Source organism: Cydia fagiglandana, chromosome 12, assembly GCF_963556715.1.
Source record: "Cydia fagiglandana chromosome 12, ilCydFagi1.1, whole genome shotgun sequence".
Classification (NCBI taxonomy): Eukaryota; Metazoa; Arthropoda; class Insecta; order Lepidoptera; family Tortricidae; genus Cydia; species Cydia fagiglandana.
This window is the reverse complement of record NC_085943.1, coordinates 15357366-15373954: the sequence shown is the minus strand read 5'-3', so window position 1 is coordinate 15373954 and position 16589 is coordinate 15357366. Positions and strand designations below refer to the sequence as shown.

Below are 16589 nucleotides of genomic sequence, written 5' to 3'. Positions count from 1 at the left end.
GCTCAGTGTCGTGTGTGAGCTATTTCTTGCTTCGCCTCTGAGTAATTAACATTGGTTATATCCTCCAAGTGCTCCGCAGTCCTGCGAGGCGGATTACAATGTAGGAGGGTGTGTGAGCTACATCTAGGCGGACTACAAGGTAGGAGTGTGAATGGGGGGCTTAAGACACGAGTAGCAAGAGTAAGATGGTATGGTAACACTGAAACAACAGAAACAAGTATTCCTTCAATTCCTTGCGTCTACAAATTACGGTTTGCCGACTTTGCCGTCATTGTTTTTACACTTTAAACATTAAATTCTACCCGTACATAACAAGAAAAAGGAACAATAGTTTAAAGCTAAGCAGTAAGTATTGCAAAGATCTAACTCATAAATTAAATAGTACTCTTGATACCGTAATACAATGGCTCACCGACCATAATCTACAACTAAATCTAAAAAAGACAAATTTAATCCAATTCCGACCCCATCAGCGGAATCCATTAGATGTTAATTTTACTTACCTAAACGACCCAATTTTACCCGTAAAAAACTGTAATCTTCTCGGTATAAATATTGACGAAAACATTAATTGGAAAACACACATAGATAAAATTAGTTTAAAAATATCATGCTTTGCTTATGCCCTCAGAAATATTAAAAAAACTTCAGGCTTGAAAACAGCTCTTAGTGCTTATCACGCATTTACACAGACATGGCTCCAATACGGGATTGTATTATGGGGTAACAGCACAAATAGTGTAGATTTGTTCATACTGCAAAAAAGGTGTATTAGAATATTAAGTAACATAAAAAATCAAGAAAGTTGCAGACCTTACTTTAAAAAATTAAATATTTTAACTTTACCATCCCTTTACATCTTAGAAACATGCAAATTTGTACGAAAACATCCCGACCTATATAGGAAAACTAAAGACCGTCATACTAGTAACTTGAACTTAAGAAATCAAAATAAGATTGCCCTTCCTGCCAGTAATTTACAAATGAGTAATAAAAGTCCCTATAGCATATCTATAAGAATTTTCAACAATCTTCCTAAAGAAATAGCAGAAGAATTTAAATACGAGAAATTTGTAGGTCACTTAAAAACTTATTTAATAAGTAATTGTTTTTATTCTATACAAGAATTTTTCGATGATAATAAATACCATAAATAGGCATATGTATACTATAAACAATTTTTTTGCGACTACTATTTGTTGTGTATTCTGTAACTTGTATAATTGTTTTATGTGTTAGATAACATTGCAATACCCTTACAGGGTGTCATATTGTGGAACATTATTAGTTAAGAACATCTGTATAAACACCAATATGAAAGCAATAAACATATTATTATTATTATTATGTCTGTCTTTTACAAATTCTCGGGACCATGGGGTCCCGGGCATTTGGAAGGCGTGCGTGGGGCCGAAGCCAACACGTAGAGGCCCCTTGTAATAAGACAATTTACTCTAAGTGTAATGTGACACCAACCGACGATTATCCCTGTTTGCACTATAGTAGTGCACCCAAGGACAAGCCCCGGTTAGTGTAGGACTATTGCAAGAAAAGGTACAAAAAGAAACCGGGCTATTGCGTTGTGTTGTTAGTGGGCTAGTAACCGGGACTATGGAGGAGACTATGGCACCTGCCCTGCTCATATGTTAAAAAAACATGAAAAAATGGGCCAGGTGGTGACTCGCCAACTCACAACATGGGTCCCCGAAAACGGCCGCTCGCACGGAGCGACAAGGGGACAACATCACGTGAGCGGCTCAGGGCGTGGAGAGGTGTGCACCGCTTTCTACCCAGTGGCTGTAAGCAGCCACTGTGCCAACTCGCGTCTTAGGCATGTTTCACTTCCGCCCTGCGAGCATATAGCTCTGACACCCCACTCTGGACGGCCGGTTAAGGCAAGCCAGAGGTGAGAGTCCTGCGGCCCCTGCTCAGTGTTCACTCCAGCCGGCCAATGAAGGCAAGCTGGAGAGAGGGGCCTGACCGACTCTCGGGGGTATGGGACCCAAGGGACGTCACTTCCCATTCAGCTCGCCACAAGCTGCCCTGGGGGCTTATTATTATTATTATTTGTATCTCCGTTTTAAAACTCTCGGGTCTTTCGAGCCCGGTCATTTATAAGGCGTGCGTGGGGATATGGATCCAACACGTAGAGGCCGTTTGGAGAGATTTGATGTCATGTAGAACGCCTGCTGGAACCCATTCACGGGTACATCAATAAATACCCGTGAACCGGTTTCAGCAGGCATTGGAAGCTATTGTAAAGAATATGGTCAGAATACTGGTCTATGGTTTAAATTTGGGTGGAAAAAAGACTGGGCTATTGCAAAGAAGTCCGGACACCTGCCATAACATTGCTTACACAAGTTATCGAGACAGGTGGTGACTCGCCACTCGTTAGATGGGCACCTGATGCGCCATCGTAAAGACGGCCAGGTGCAACACCGGCGTGAGCGGCTCAGGGGTGTCGAGAGGTGGTGCTGCGCTTTCTCCGAAGTTACTCGCGGCGTTATGCCCTTTAACACTTCCACCCCTGGAGCATATAGCTCTAGCGACTCCTCTCTGGACGGCCAATGAAGGCGAGCCAGAGCTGAGAGTCCTGCGGGTCCCCTTGGGGTCCACTCCGACCGACGAAGACCACTCCGACCGACGATTATTATTATTATTATTAAGGCTGTATCTGTATTATTATTTTGTTTCTTAAATTTATTCTATTTGTTACTGAATATTCTTATAAGAATTCATGTATTTTTGTGTAAATTTTGATTTACTGCTGTAGTTTTATATCAAGTTTTCATTTATGTTTTATGTTAACACTATGTTATTAATATAAACTCTATTATGCCATCTATGCTTCATTACAGTATTACAATTTGTTAAGAATATAAAATTGAAAAATGGCCGGTCTTGTTGTTCAATCGCGCTTCGCGGGGCTTATGGTGGAAGGCGAAGATTATTGCTCGGATGATCAGAAGAAGAAAAACAAGAACAACGTTGCTAAAAAAGCAGAGCCTGCAAAAAAAGCAAAGCCTGTTCCAGCTAAGACTCAGGTAAGTTTGTGATCATTTAGCACTTATTGACTTGTATTCTATGAAATTTACTGTGTTTTTACTCGGAAATCGGTTTCGGGAAAATAATTGGTTGTAGTCACGTCTCAACATCATCATTATTATAGCTTTTAATTAATAAAAGTTAGTTTTAAATTTGTATATTCTGTTCTGAAATATTTAATGAGTTTAATTCCCACAAAACCTCTTCTTGTATGACTTTGAGTCAGTTGAGACACTTAACAAAATCTAAATATAAATAGATGAAGAGTTTTCTTTGTTATCTTTGCTAAATCATTTTTGAAATAAAGAGTAAAATTTTTATAAGTACTGTAAAATCAGGTAACTAGTTCTCAAGTACAACTATGGTCCAGTATTTAACATTAATTCTTAACAAACCTCTATGCTTTGTACTTGTTACATTTATTTTGGAGCTTAGATTCAGTTATGCTCTTTCTATATTATATACTTAACATAATTGGGTCAAAAACAAAACTGTGTTCGCGTCTTTCCTGTAGAGATACACAAGAGTTAAGGGCTATAAAGGTTAATTTTCTTATTTAACCCTTATCCACGTGAAAAGGTCCTCCTTTTATTTAGAGAACTATGATAAAATCATTACTTACATGCCCACAAGCTGTTAACTATTGCCCACAAGAGAGAAAAATGTATAATAAATAAGAAAATTAACCTTTATAGCCCTTAACTCTTCTGTATCTCTACAGGAAAGACGCGAAAACAGTTTTGTTTTTGACCCAATCCGAAAAATACTTATACATGTTTTACTGGAATTTGAATTAGGACCACTGTTGTAACTTGTGGAATAAAGTTACTTGATCTTATGTAACTAGTTATTATGTGTGCATATACCCCTGACTGAAATAAACAAATGATGATGATATTTATGTTGTCCAGGTGGCTAAAAAAAAGAAGCCTAAGCAGACTGCTCAAACGTCCAACCAGTGGGAACAGTGGAAACAGAAGGATGAACAACTAGTGGATGGTAATTTTGAAGAAGAACTGCAACAGGTAAATCAGCTGTTTTATTTGGAAACTAGGAACCCGCCCCGGCTTCACACGGGTTACACAAAACCTTAACAAATTATACACCTAAACCTTCCTCAAGAATCACTCTATTAATAGGTGAAAACCACATGAATTTATTATTTTTATTGTCACTAACTTTTTATCTTTGTATTGTATTTATCTCTGTATTGTCACTAGATGGCTGATGGTTCTAGTGTAAATACTAAATATAACATTATGACAATACAAATTTAAGATGTTGCTCAGTAGCTGAATGTGATGTAAAGCAAAATTTTATCAATTCATTTTATACTTACAACTAAAATAAATCTGGCTATTCATTTCAGGCTATTCTTCTCTCAAAATTAGACTATGAAGAAAAGAAAGATGTTTATCAGCAGATAAAGAAAGAAGCAGAAAATACAAAGAAGAAAGAAGAGGCAGCCCGCACATCCACAAAAAAGCAAAAAAAGAAGAATGTCATGAGCCTGGACCAATTTAATGACATGGTGGCTGGTGATGAATCTAAAAGTAAGCATTGAAAGGAGTTTTGTTATAGGTTCAGCAACGCGCAGGTAACACCCAGAAATGCAGGCATCAACGGGCTACACTGACTGCTTACCATGAAGCGGACCGTATGCTTTGCCACTGACGTGTCGTTTAAAAACGATGAAGTCAACTCTTTGTTGTAGCCAGGGCTCGGAAACCGGTATTTGCTCCATACAAAAATACCGGTATTATTGCGTTCTTTTTCGTTCTATGGCTTATTTCATTTTTAATCGAACAATCTTATAACACAAAGTCGTTACCTAAATACATGATTCAGTCCTACGTAAAGAGCATAAAATAATTCAAAATATTTGTCTATTTCGGGGTTTTCTAAAAATACCGGTTCCGAGCCCTGGTTGTAGCCCAAAAACTTACTGTGTTGGCTCAGTGACCCAAAGTGAGACGGAGCCCAAAGTTGGCCAAAAACATGCTTGCATGCTCATACTGGTATTCTATCTATCTATCTATTAAGCCCATTTAGTCTGAGTTAGATTATGTCTCTTAGCTCAGTGTGCCACTTGGCAAGGGTCTCCTCCAGCTGTTTCTATTGGCCACTCTTCTCACTTGTTTTCTAAAGCCCGCTCCACACTCGTGCGCGAATCGCGCGGCGATTCGCGGACGAGTGTGGAGCGGGCTTAAAAACTATTTAAAATTAGGTATTATTGACTCCATCACGGCAAAAGACCGAAAAAGGTGGGAAGATTTGGAGGAGGCCTATACCCGAAAGGGGTCCTTAATATAGTAAAATAAACAACAACATCATAATGAAATACTATTTAAGGAAAAATAAAGGCTTAAATAAATAAATAAATATATTATTGACTTCTAAACGTAGGTATGTTTAAGAGAACTAATGCTACAATTTACCTATTTCCAGCAAGCCAAGAAGACGAAAAACCAACAGATACCAAAAGTGAAAAGCCTAAAGACGACACAGAGTTCTTTGAAAGAGTAAAATCAGAGACAAAGAACGAATTATTAAAAGACAAAATAATAGACAGGGTGAAGTCACAAACCCGTCACCACACCCCGGATATAACGAAGGCACAGTTTGTTGATGCTTTGGAAAAGAAAGATCAAGAGATACATGCGCTAAAGGAGGAGGTTATGAATTTGAAAAAAGAATTATTAACAGTCAAGTCTAGAAATAAGAAGTTATGCAGTATATTAGGGCAGGGAGAAAGTAAGTATCTTATCTATAGGTCTTTTTAGGGATTCGTACCCAAAGAGTAAAAATGGGACCCTATTACTAAAACTCCACAGGTCTGTCCATCCATCTGTCTGTCACTAGGCTGTATCTCACGAACTGTGATAAATTTCACAGATGATATAATATCTCTGTTGCCGATATAAAAACAAATACTAAAATAACTATATAAATGGGACTCCCATACAACAACGTGATTTTTTTTTGCTGTTTTTTGCGTAATGGTACGAAACCCTTCGAGCGCGAGTACGACAGGCACTTGGCCGGTTTTTTGAAAACATATTTAAGAACAGCTATTAAAGTGAATGAGGTTATTCCTAGCTGTGTAACAGATGAGATAAAAATTCCCACAGGCGGGGATAACCTATTGATATTGTTGCGGAACTTATTAAGAAGATACTTCTAGGGCTAGTCACGCCAATCAGAATAGACGGACTATGAAGTATCTCATACAATAAAACTAAGCGAACGTTTTAACGGTGAATTTTTGATATGCGGTTCGGTACAACCAATCCCTAATCTTTTAACCGCCAAGGACGTCAATTGACGCTCGCGGCTACAGCCCAATATCAACCTTCGTGCATTCTTACAAGGTTTACGATGACGCGCGCGATAGGCGTTTCTTTGAAAGAATTCAACAATTTCAAACATACTAACGAGACACGACTTTTTTTCAGTGAAAGACAAAGCGGAAGTATTGGTAGAAGTGGAAAGGCTGAGGGCCGTCCAGAACGAGCTGACGGCCGAGATAGAATCCCTCCACACAGACCTCGAGAAGGAGCGCTCCAAGAACGGGGACCCCAGGGCTAAAGATAAGGTAACATTTCTGCAATCATATCCATATCTGTGCTACAGATGTACCTAGTGCATAATTGTTTTCCATCGTATTTTCTCGGAAACGTTTGTATTTTTCATGCTACTTCAGTCAACCTCGGTACACATTGTTTCAGAAAAATAACGCAAAGAAGAAAAACATACGTTTTGATGTTTCCGCCGAAGCCTTAATAACAAAAGAATCAAGTTCCGGAACTGCCTGAGAAGAGGTTGATTAATTTATAAAATATATATAAAAAAAAGTGATAGTAAAAGATATAGAAATAAATACCTAATTTACAGAAACGAATTTTATTAAGTATCTTGATTTGTATAATGATTATATCATATCGCTAATAATATTGCCATTCTTGCGATATATCATACATTTACATTAAGTTATATTATAGGATACGTATTTATGTAGTAAGTATTACATAAAAACCTATTTAGTACGTTTTATATATTATTTTCATAAATATTATTCTTCTAGCATATTAAGAGTTTAGTTTATTTACTAAAATTATGTTAGAAGTAGAATCCTATCGCAACCTCGAATATATTTAGCAGAGATCATGGTAGTTTTTTTTTCTATGTATGTTCGAAAGTATGCTTAAGGCTTGGCCACACACAGAGCGCGACGCAGCGCCGCGTCCGCGCCGCGTGATGCCGACGCGAAGCCTGGTCAAACAGGGCGCGCGCCGATCGCGCCGGCCTCACGCTCTCAACACGCCCTCAAGGCGCGCGTGAACGCGGCGCGGCCGCGCGGGAACGCGGCGCACCGCTCGCTGCCTAACGTCCGATCCTACTGACCTTGCGCGACGCGGCGGGCCGCCGCGTTCGCTCGGCGCAGCGCTGCGCACGCGCCGCGCGGACGCAAGGGGCCGCGCGGCGCGGGGCGCGACAGAAGCGGGGCGTGATACCGGCGGGACGCAGTCTGTTTGACGTCGGTAACCTGTTAGCATGTGCCGCGGTCGCGCGGCGTGGACGCGGCGCTGCGTCGCGCTCTGTATGTGGCCAAGCCTTTATGTTCTACGTGTAACACTTAAAATACATATGTATGATTATAAACTTTAAAGTTATAAAACTATATTAAAAGTAATCGCTTATAACATTAAAATAATTTCGTTTTCAAAACTATACGTTAGGAGGTTTTAAATTGTACGAAATATAACACCGTTTTTGTTTTGATCTCTTAAATGTTAGGGAATAATTTGCATTTAGTTGTAATATTATTTCTTCTCAGAAGCACTGTGATTTAGAAACATTTTAAAACAATTGATGATTTTTCGTAATAAATTTTGTATGAAAAAATTAAACGCTTATTTTTGTTTATATCACTTGCGGTACAGTCAGCATAAAATATAGTGACATGCGAACTCAGACACAGAAAACGACTTTTAGAGTTAATGATGTTTGTTACCGTTTGTTTATAAGGATGTGGACACAGGCCTTATTTAGGTACTTACCGCCAATTTGCGGTGACTGAGTTATCTAATCTGCTCCATGTAGTAAAAGAGATCTGAGATATTTCTTTTTCAGTCCATTCGCATTCTATACATTCATCCCAATATTCTAATGTTTATGTCACATCTCGGTACTGTAAGTACTAATAGCAAAATAATAAAATAGTCTCGAGTACCGAAAAGTGGCGAAGTGCCGGGAATTCCCGGTACCGGAAATCTGAGCCCCGATTCTGACAATGGTACCGGTATATTCGGTCACAAGCAAAACCTGAGGTAAAAATAAAATTCAGGAGTAAAACAATGCACAGTTTATTGCCATGTCTAATTACATACACAATTATAATTAATACATCAATGTGACATTCTACTATGTAAAAAATCTATTCATTATCTACATACAAATTACGTCAGCCTAACAGCAATTATCAAGCTCCACAGAAATTAAAATTGTGTATATGAATCAATCGACAAAATTAAAGTTTCCTGACGAATCTTAGAACTGAAACATCAGTAACTATTAGAATGGTGTTAAAACTTCTATTCGCTCACTTCAGAGGGCGCCACTTCTCATGCTTTTGGCAGCTCTCCCAGCCGTCATCTTTATTTCCTAGGCAATAATATTATAGTTCACTAAAAATATTGAGCGAGTGGTAGACTCAAAGGAATTTTTAGTGCTCGAGAGTGTACAGGCGATAAGACATCGATATTTTAACTCAGCTAATATTGGATTTATGACGTATGTCATAAGATATCATACCCTCCTTTTATTTCGATTTAACCTCCTATAGCCCAGCCATACAAGCAAAAAAAATGCTTGTGAAATTTTAATCTGAAGTGGAAAAAATAGGGTTGATTTAGTTTTGTTTGAAAATTGAACGAAGGAAAACAAATGCAATTCTGATCTAATAGAAGGTTATTTGAATTATCATACTTAATAAGTACCGTACTATAAGTAGCTAGGTAAGGCCGTGAGGCTTTACCTAATGTGTGGTTAAGAGTTACTGGAAGAGGCGGCCTTTTGTAGTGAGCTCTGTATTTTAACACCATCTTATTTAGAAAGTTCAAATAGTAATATAAAAAATAGATACGTATAAGATAAATAAAACGTAACTACCGTTACAATTATGCATAGTCACTTGAAAACTAAACGGACACGTATACTTAATCTTACTAGGCACTTGCTCTCGGGCATGAATTCAAAATTCAGGGTACACACAAAAATGCAGGTAACAGTTAAGTCGCTTATACAAAAACGACAGGACAAACTAATAATGAAGAGGTTAATAAAATTGTTCAGAGTGTCCCAAATAGCGAAATTAATTATCTAAGAGATGCGATGGTCTTAGGATTTGTCGCCCTACATTACTGGTAGGTACTGTTTTGAGAAGTCCCGGTATACAGTTTTTTATCCAGCCCCGTCCTGGTACCGAAGTTTGTTTTACCGTTCACTCGTTCGTTCTACCGATTTTAATACACAGGTTCTGAATTTTCAATTAACATACCGGTACTGCAAATCAGATTATGTGAATTTTACAATATTATAATAGGGATATGAGCATTAGACAGTGTTTTTACTGACCAGATCGCATCGCGTAGGACATATGCCATTGATTTGACTAGCGATTAAAGTTCCCATAGGCTTTGTCATATTTAGAGTAAGAACCATTACCGGTATTAATTTAATATGAGATGTCTCGCGATGATTCGAATTGTGTTGTAGTAGTAATGCTGTATAATTAGATTAAATAGCGGTTATATTGTAGGTAAAGAAAATAATACCGGTAATCGGTCCTAGATTGCAACTAATATTTTCTTTACTAAATGCACTTATTCCTATTACATATACATTTGATCTTAATAATATTGTATGTATGTATGAAACACTGATTGGAGACAATACAGTAAAGCTTACGTCTAATATATCTCACACTTGCAAAAACTTTAATCTTAAATTATTATTTACGTCTTTCTCGAAATTGGTAACAAAAAACCGGACAAGTGCGAGCCGGACTCGCCCACCGAGGGTTCCGTACTTTTTAGTATTTGTTATTATAGCGGCAACAGAAATAAATCATCTGTATAAATTTCAACTGTCACTATCACGGTTCGTGAGATACAACCTGGTGGCAGATGGACGGACGGACGGACGGACAGCGGAGTCTTAGTAATAGGGTCCCGTTTTACCCTTTGGGTATGGGTATGGTTACCCGAATGGCTGCGAAATTATTACAGGTACAGGTTATAAAATAAGATATTGCTGTTTTTATAACAACTTAGTCTAAAAGTAGCAGAGTTTTTCTTACTCTTGTTCTGGTTTTCAGGTATGTATAGTAGTATAGCACAGATGATTATAGTTAATGCAAGTGGGGTTAGTCGTACAAAAGTAATTGGCAGTAATCGCGATTACCTATGGCAACGTGAATTTGATTTCTTAAGATATTTTTGGTCCAAAATTTAAAGTAAGTATCTAATTACTTCGCACATTACGTTTATCTGAATTATTTAAAGATATAAATACACCATTTTAATACTGATGTTACAGAAAATATAATTATGTATTAGTAGTTTAATAACTAAGCGAAGACTATGTTAAAACTAGTAATTTCTTATGTAATATGGCAGTATAGTCGTATTGGAAATTTCATTTCATTTTATTTAATTGCTATAAATAAATGAAATGAAACGGCCTTATGTGGGTTCCCTGCGAGATTCGTCCGAAGCTAAGGCACGCATAGCGTTAACGCGTAACTTTATTCGATGGGTTTTTACATTCCAAACACAAAAACACTTCACTGGTTCACATAACGAGTCCACTAGCGCGTATTCGCTGAATGTTCATTTCGATTTCACGATTATAAAGTTACATTGTCCTTAGTGTCACTAATTCACTTCATTTCATTACACAACACACAACTCAGATTGAGTTGAAGACTTTTAATTGCTCAAAGTTTTTGTTCGTGTTACACGACGATTTTGGCAACAATTGTGCCGTGAACTCATTAAAGAGCTTACTGACTTCGAAACCGCACCCAATCGTGTCCTGAGTTATCCACTGTAAGTGATAAAAAAGACCCTCATATCGTAAGGTACATTGTACTGGCTCTCATTGCTTATACAAGGTTCCTTTAGCATGGTGGTATGTCAGCACAGATGATAGTCGACATCGGCTTCATAGCGAGGTCGCAGTCGGCGTCACTTCGCCGCTGGCCCGTCAGGTTGTCCACACAGTAAACTCGTCTGTTCTTCGTTGGCTCCTTCCCCTATAACAAATAAAATCTATTAACATTACACTATAAATTATCAGTCATCATCTTGACCTTAAGCAATTTGCGCTACCCTTCAATTCATGTTTTTTAATAAGCTATCGAACTTCGGTGGGTATGAGATGTAACAGTTTCAATGGGTCGTCAACTAAAAAAAATATTATTATACAGAATCTATAAATGGATGTCCCTTTAAAATGGCTATGTGGGCCTAATATTTACATTTTACTCTAACAAGATTTTCAACCATCATCGTGCATGCGTAGAAAATCATCTTCGACTGTATGCTGAGTTAGGAGAGTATTACCGGTTTTGCCAAACCCTTACCGGTACTCTACAGGAGGTGTTGCACCGCTGCCACGACTCGACGCGCCAGTGCGTGCGCATGGTGCACGGCGGTCGCATACATATTTGCACGAGCGCCTCCCTGCTGAACTGCTCTTGTTGGTCACAATGTGACGGATCCACCTTGTCTATTAACAATATTGAAAATCATAATGAGTAACTTTACTTTCGCAAGTGGAGTACCTAAAGAGCAATGATTAAAAAATGACCAATACTTATACTAATACTTTTACTTGTATGCACGGTAATCATTCGCTGAACCGGTATACCGTGAGCTATACCGGTAGCATCACGTGTATTCAAGATATGACAATAAGTTGAGCTAGTGACGATGACCGATATTGCCCATAATATACCGGTAAAACGCTTTAGGTTAGGTTAAATGAAACATTAGACAGTTACCTTCGGAAGTGCGATAGGTAGGAAGCTTAGCCTAGTAGGTATTTAGATGTAGGTACTCACGGCCACTGTCAGTGACGCACTCGTGCTGGCGGTACATGCGGCCGCGACCGCATGTAGCGCTGCACGGCGACCAATCGCTGAGCCGGTACCGGTATCTCTTGCTGACGGTATACTGGTAGTTCACGCCGGGGTTGCGATGGTTGCCGCGGTAAATTCGTTGCTGTAACAAATCGCGAGATAAAACAAGTGGAAACAATTACACTTTTTACTTCGTACGTTACCGGGAAATTACGAGAATTTCCGGTATATCTAAGTACTTATATTTCTGCACATCACTAGTGGTATTCAACACATTTAACGATTTACGATAAACCTACCTACGCTTTACGGTAAATTTATTCAATTAGTAGGTATTAGTGTCTAAATAAGTATATTTGTTTAAGTACCAATTTTAAAACGTCATGTTTTATATTTTTGTGGTTTTCATTAAGTCTATTTCTTTATATTTTTATTTATTTGTGTGCACTTTTACATAATCATCAAGCTTTCTCACCAGTTAGTTGTGGATAAAGTAGGTACTTACATAAACTTTAATATCCTCTAGGATCGGTCCCACTATCTGCACTTTCTCCCAGTCGCGGTCTCTTTCGTAGATCGCCTGGGAGCCAGCCACAAAGTACTCGGTCAGAGTAGCATTACTGAAAGAAATACAATAAAAACATTCAATATTAACCCTTAGTCTGGCTCAGAAAATCTAACAAAATCTAGCCGTGTTTGAACGAAAAGTACTGAAGAATTGTACGGACCTATTATAGAGACCAATGGGGACCTACCGCTAACGGTAGATTCACAAAATGAGCGCCAAAGGAAGTAAAAAGTACCTAATAGAGATTAGAAATCCTACGCAAAAGTTTCATTTTCAATAATAAGTATCTATTATTGGTGCAGTAATATGATACTTGCAAGATGTGGTGACCACAAGAGAAAAGTAAAAAAAAAACTAAATAAAAGCTCCTACACGAAAACTTATAAAAAACCCCGTTAAACACACCGTAACCTAGCATACCATTAAAGCAAGGTGTCCGAAACGAATCGATGGAAATCGATCTATAAGGTAAATTGTAAATACAGATGTCAATCACAATGAATGCGGTAAACTATACCCACCAAAAACATAAATGTAAAAAAGGAGAGCCAAGTTCAATACAAAAATTATGCTTGGCTGTGGGGCTCGCCGCAAAAAGAATGGAGATCTAAATGAGTGCCACTGCCAAGTTCTATGCAAAATCCAAATATGTATTTATAGGAACAAAATAACATTATAAACAAGTATTAAACTCTATTTCTTTGCTTTATTGGATACCTATAACAATTGCTGTTATTTAAAAAAATGTGAGACCTTAAAGTAGGTTAGATTTGACTTGGCCAGTTTTCATTATATCAATCATTTTATATATATTGTAATTCTGATAAAACCTGGCCAAGCCAAATCTAACCTACTTTAAGATCTCACATTTTTTTAAATAACAGCAATTGTTATAGGTATCCAATAAAGCAAAGAAATAGAGTTTAATACTTGTTTATAATGTTATTTTGTTCCTATAAATACATATTTGGATTTTGCATAGAACTTGGCAGTGGCACTCATTTAGATCTCCATTCTTTTTGCGGCGAGCCCCACAGCCAAGCATAATTTTTGTATTGAACTTGGCTCTCCTTTTTTACATTTATGTTTTTGGTGGGATATCAATACTTTTTGTAAAGAAAACTAGGCAGGTATTGAGATTTAATGTTTTTTCTTGTGTTTCCGCTGTATGGTTTTTACTTCTGTTCTTTGTATAATTATGTGGTACCGCGCGCCGCCGACGACACACCGTTGGCCGGTTGTTTAGAGCGTATTAAAAGTTTTTTGTATGGGGCACCACTTATTTTTTGACTAAACTTTATTTTAATATAGCAAATATAATAATACATATATTGGGGTACTTTCAAATATCTGCTTGTAACGGTTCCAACGCTACAATAAAAAAATATTTTTTTGTATGGGGACCCCCCTATTTTTTAACTTTTTTTTATTTTTAGATTTTTTCCTACGCTTACACACAATAACCGAGCTGGATTCCAAATTTCATCCTTCTAGGTCATCTGGAAGTAGGTTAGGTTTAGGTACTTATATCAGTCCCAATAAAAAATGGTTTTTTTGTATGGGGACCCCCCCTATTTTTAAACTTTATTTTATTTTTAGATTTTTTCCTACGCTTACACACAATAACCGAGCTGGATTCCAAATTTCATCCTTCTAGGTCATCTGGAAGTAGGTTAGGTTTAGGTACTTATATCAGTCCCAATAAAAAATGGTTTTTTTTGTATGGGGACCCCCCCTATTTTTAAACTTTATTTTATTTTTAGATTTTTTCCTACGGTTACACACAATAACCGAGCTGGATTCCAAATTTCATCCTTCTAGGTCATCTGGAAGTAGGTTAGGTTTAGGTACTTATATGTCAGTCCCAATAAAAAGTGGTTTTTTGTATGGGGACCCCCCCTATTTTTTAACTTTATTTTATTTTTAGATTTTTTCCTACGGTTACACACAATAACCAAGCTGGATTCCAAATTTCATCCTTCTAGGTCATCTGGAAGTAGGTTAGGTTTAGGTACTATAAGTCATAAGTCAGTCTTAAAATTTACGACTTTTTGACCTTCATACCTTTATAACCGTTTGAGCTAGCTTCATGAAATTTGGGCTTCTAGATATCCTTATGGATATAATTAAACACACGTAGTTTTATGTGTTTACGTCAAAGATGTTTTGAGTTATAGAAGGGTCAAAAGTGGCACCAAGTGGTTCGTGTAATATTACACTCGGCGCTGGCTAGCCAGTTCCTTTGCTTGAACTTGGCTTGACACGCTGCCGCGTGTCTAGATAGATAGTAATAATGTGGCACGTCCCACAATAAAAAAAAGGAAAATATATTATAATTTAAGTGAGTCGATGGAAATCGATTGCCATAAATTTCTGATTGATTTTCTTACCGAGCTCCGCCTCCGTTAAGAAGAAGTTTTCTCGTTCGTGCACTTCCAATAGAAATGTAATTTCCCGGGCTTACTTTCTCTTGGATCTTCACGTTTCTTGATCCGGCTGGTATCACGGCAACCTGGAAAAGAGCGGCGGAGTCTATTATATGAACAATGTCATGTTTAAGCCTACACATATCGTCAGTTGGCAGTCAAAATTAACAAGAAAATATTATTTTACACCATTTTAATACTAAAAGTGATATAATTTGAAATAAGTAGCTCAGTTAACGCGCGACTTTAGTAGGTTAAATACTGCTATAGGTAATACTAAACTTAAACTACATTTTACTAGTGCCAACCTCTAAGTTAAGTCGTGTAAGCATGAATATTATTGTTAATATTCATGCTTACACGACTGCCCAAAAAAGTACCTACTGTTATGTTTGTATGTGCTCGCATCGCAACATACAAGTAAATATTAAGAGAGTTAAGCGCGAGTCGTCATAGTTATTTAATACCTACTACTTAGTGACAAATGATCATATAGGTCAAAAGCCTTACCTCAGTAAAGCCGGACTGCTTAGTGGTGCCCTTGCTGTAGATACCCTGCACAGTCTTGCACGCCGAGCCGTCCCCTCCACAGATGCCGCACGCATCCTCCTCTAGATCCGAGTTTACCACCCAATCGCACCCCACCTTGTAGCACACGCCTGAAACAAGAGATGACTTATCATTGCCGGGCAGTACTTATCTCGTAATCGTAATGATAGGTGTATCTACACGGTACTTACCAGATACGCACATGTCGTGCCAATTTCTGTCGGCGATGGTCTGTCAGCAAGGCGTTCCATCGGCCACGTAGCCCGGCAGTATCTCGACCGTAATGCTATTGGGTAAGATATACATGGTACTTACCAGATATGCACATGTCTCGTGAATTTCTGTCGGCGATAGTCTGCCAGCATGGCGTCTTATCGGCCACGCAGCCCAGCAGTATCTCGATCGTAATGCTATTGGGTAAAATATACACGGTACTTACCAGATATGCACATGTCTTGTGAATTTCTGCCGGCGATGGTATGCCAGCAAGGCGTCCCATCGGCCATGTAGCCCGGCAGTATCTCGATCGTAATACTAGGATAAGATATACACGGTACTTACCAGATATGCACATATCTCGTGAATTTCTGCCGGCGATGGTTTGCCAGCATGGCGTCCCGTCGGCCACGTATCCGGGCAGTATCTCGTAGTCGTTACTGTTGCGCGGCACGCACTGCAGCTCGCATGGTTTGTCTGCAAAACGAGATGGCTGGTTAAATAATGCTTGTGACACTGGGGAAGGCCGGCAAAAACTAAACGTAGATGGCGCTTTTGGCAAGGGCGGATGCAGGGGCCCCTGAAGTTTAAGCCAAAAGTAGATATTTTTCTAAACTGATGAAGAAATAATAAGAAG

At 38.3% G+C, this 16589-nt stretch overlaps 2 protein-coding genes across 2 annotated transcripts in view; one reads left to right on the top strand and one right to left on the bottom strand.

Annotated features, from left to right (window-relative positions):
* Positions 1–202: 202 nt before the first annotated feature.
* LOC134669649 (G kinase-anchoring protein 1-like) lies at positions 203–6945 on the top strand. Its single transcript, XM_063527324.1, has 7 exons — positions 203–345; positions 2862–3047; positions 3960–4073; positions 4418–4601; positions 5497–5802; positions 6504–6643; positions 6777–6945. Exons 2-7 carry the CDS (start codon positions 2895–2897, stop codon positions 6861–6863), a joined length of 984 nt encoding a protein of 327 aa, XP_063383394.1. The 5' UTR covers positions 203–345; positions 2862–2894; the 3' UTR covers positions 6864–6945.
* A 1453-nt stretch (positions 6946–8398) lies between these two features.
* LOC134669624 (A disintegrin and metalloproteinase with thrombospondin motifs 7) overlaps positions 8399–16589 on the bottom strand; it is a 128739-nt gene continuing 120548 nt past the window's right edge. The window contains exons 14-20 of the mRNA XM_063527282.1: positions 16298–16429; positions 15698–15846; positions 15152–15273; positions 12699–12813; positions 12176–12335; positions 11696–11841; positions 8399–11365 (exon numbers count right to left, since the gene is read on the bottom strand). Coding sequence (XP_063383352.1) covers positions 11231–11365; positions 11696–11841; positions 12176–12335; positions 12699–12813; positions 15152–15273; positions 15698–15846; positions 16298–16429 — 959 coding nt within the window. The 3' untranslated portion in view covers positions 8399–11230. The remainder of the gene's footprint in view (positions 11366–11695; positions 11842–12175; positions 12336–12698; positions 12814–15151; positions 15274–15697; positions 15847–16297; positions 16430–16589) is intronic.

What these genes read in the sequence shown, in the direction of transcription:
- LOC134669649 (XM_063527324.1), top strand. Translation starts at nt 2,895, where the DNA reads ATGGCCGGTCTTGTTGTTCAATCGCGCTTCGCGGGGCTTATGGTGGAA. An exon ending in TATATTAGGGCAGGGAGAAA is followed by an intron (nt 5,803 to 6,503) that starts GTAAGTATCTTA and finishes ACTTTTTTTCAG; the next exon opens with TGAAAGACAAAGCGGAAGTA. An exon ending in ACCCCAGGGCTAAAGATAAG is followed by an intron (nt 6,644 to 6,776) that starts GTAACATTTCTG and finishes ACATTGTTTCAG; the next exon opens with AAAAATAACGCAAAGAAGAA.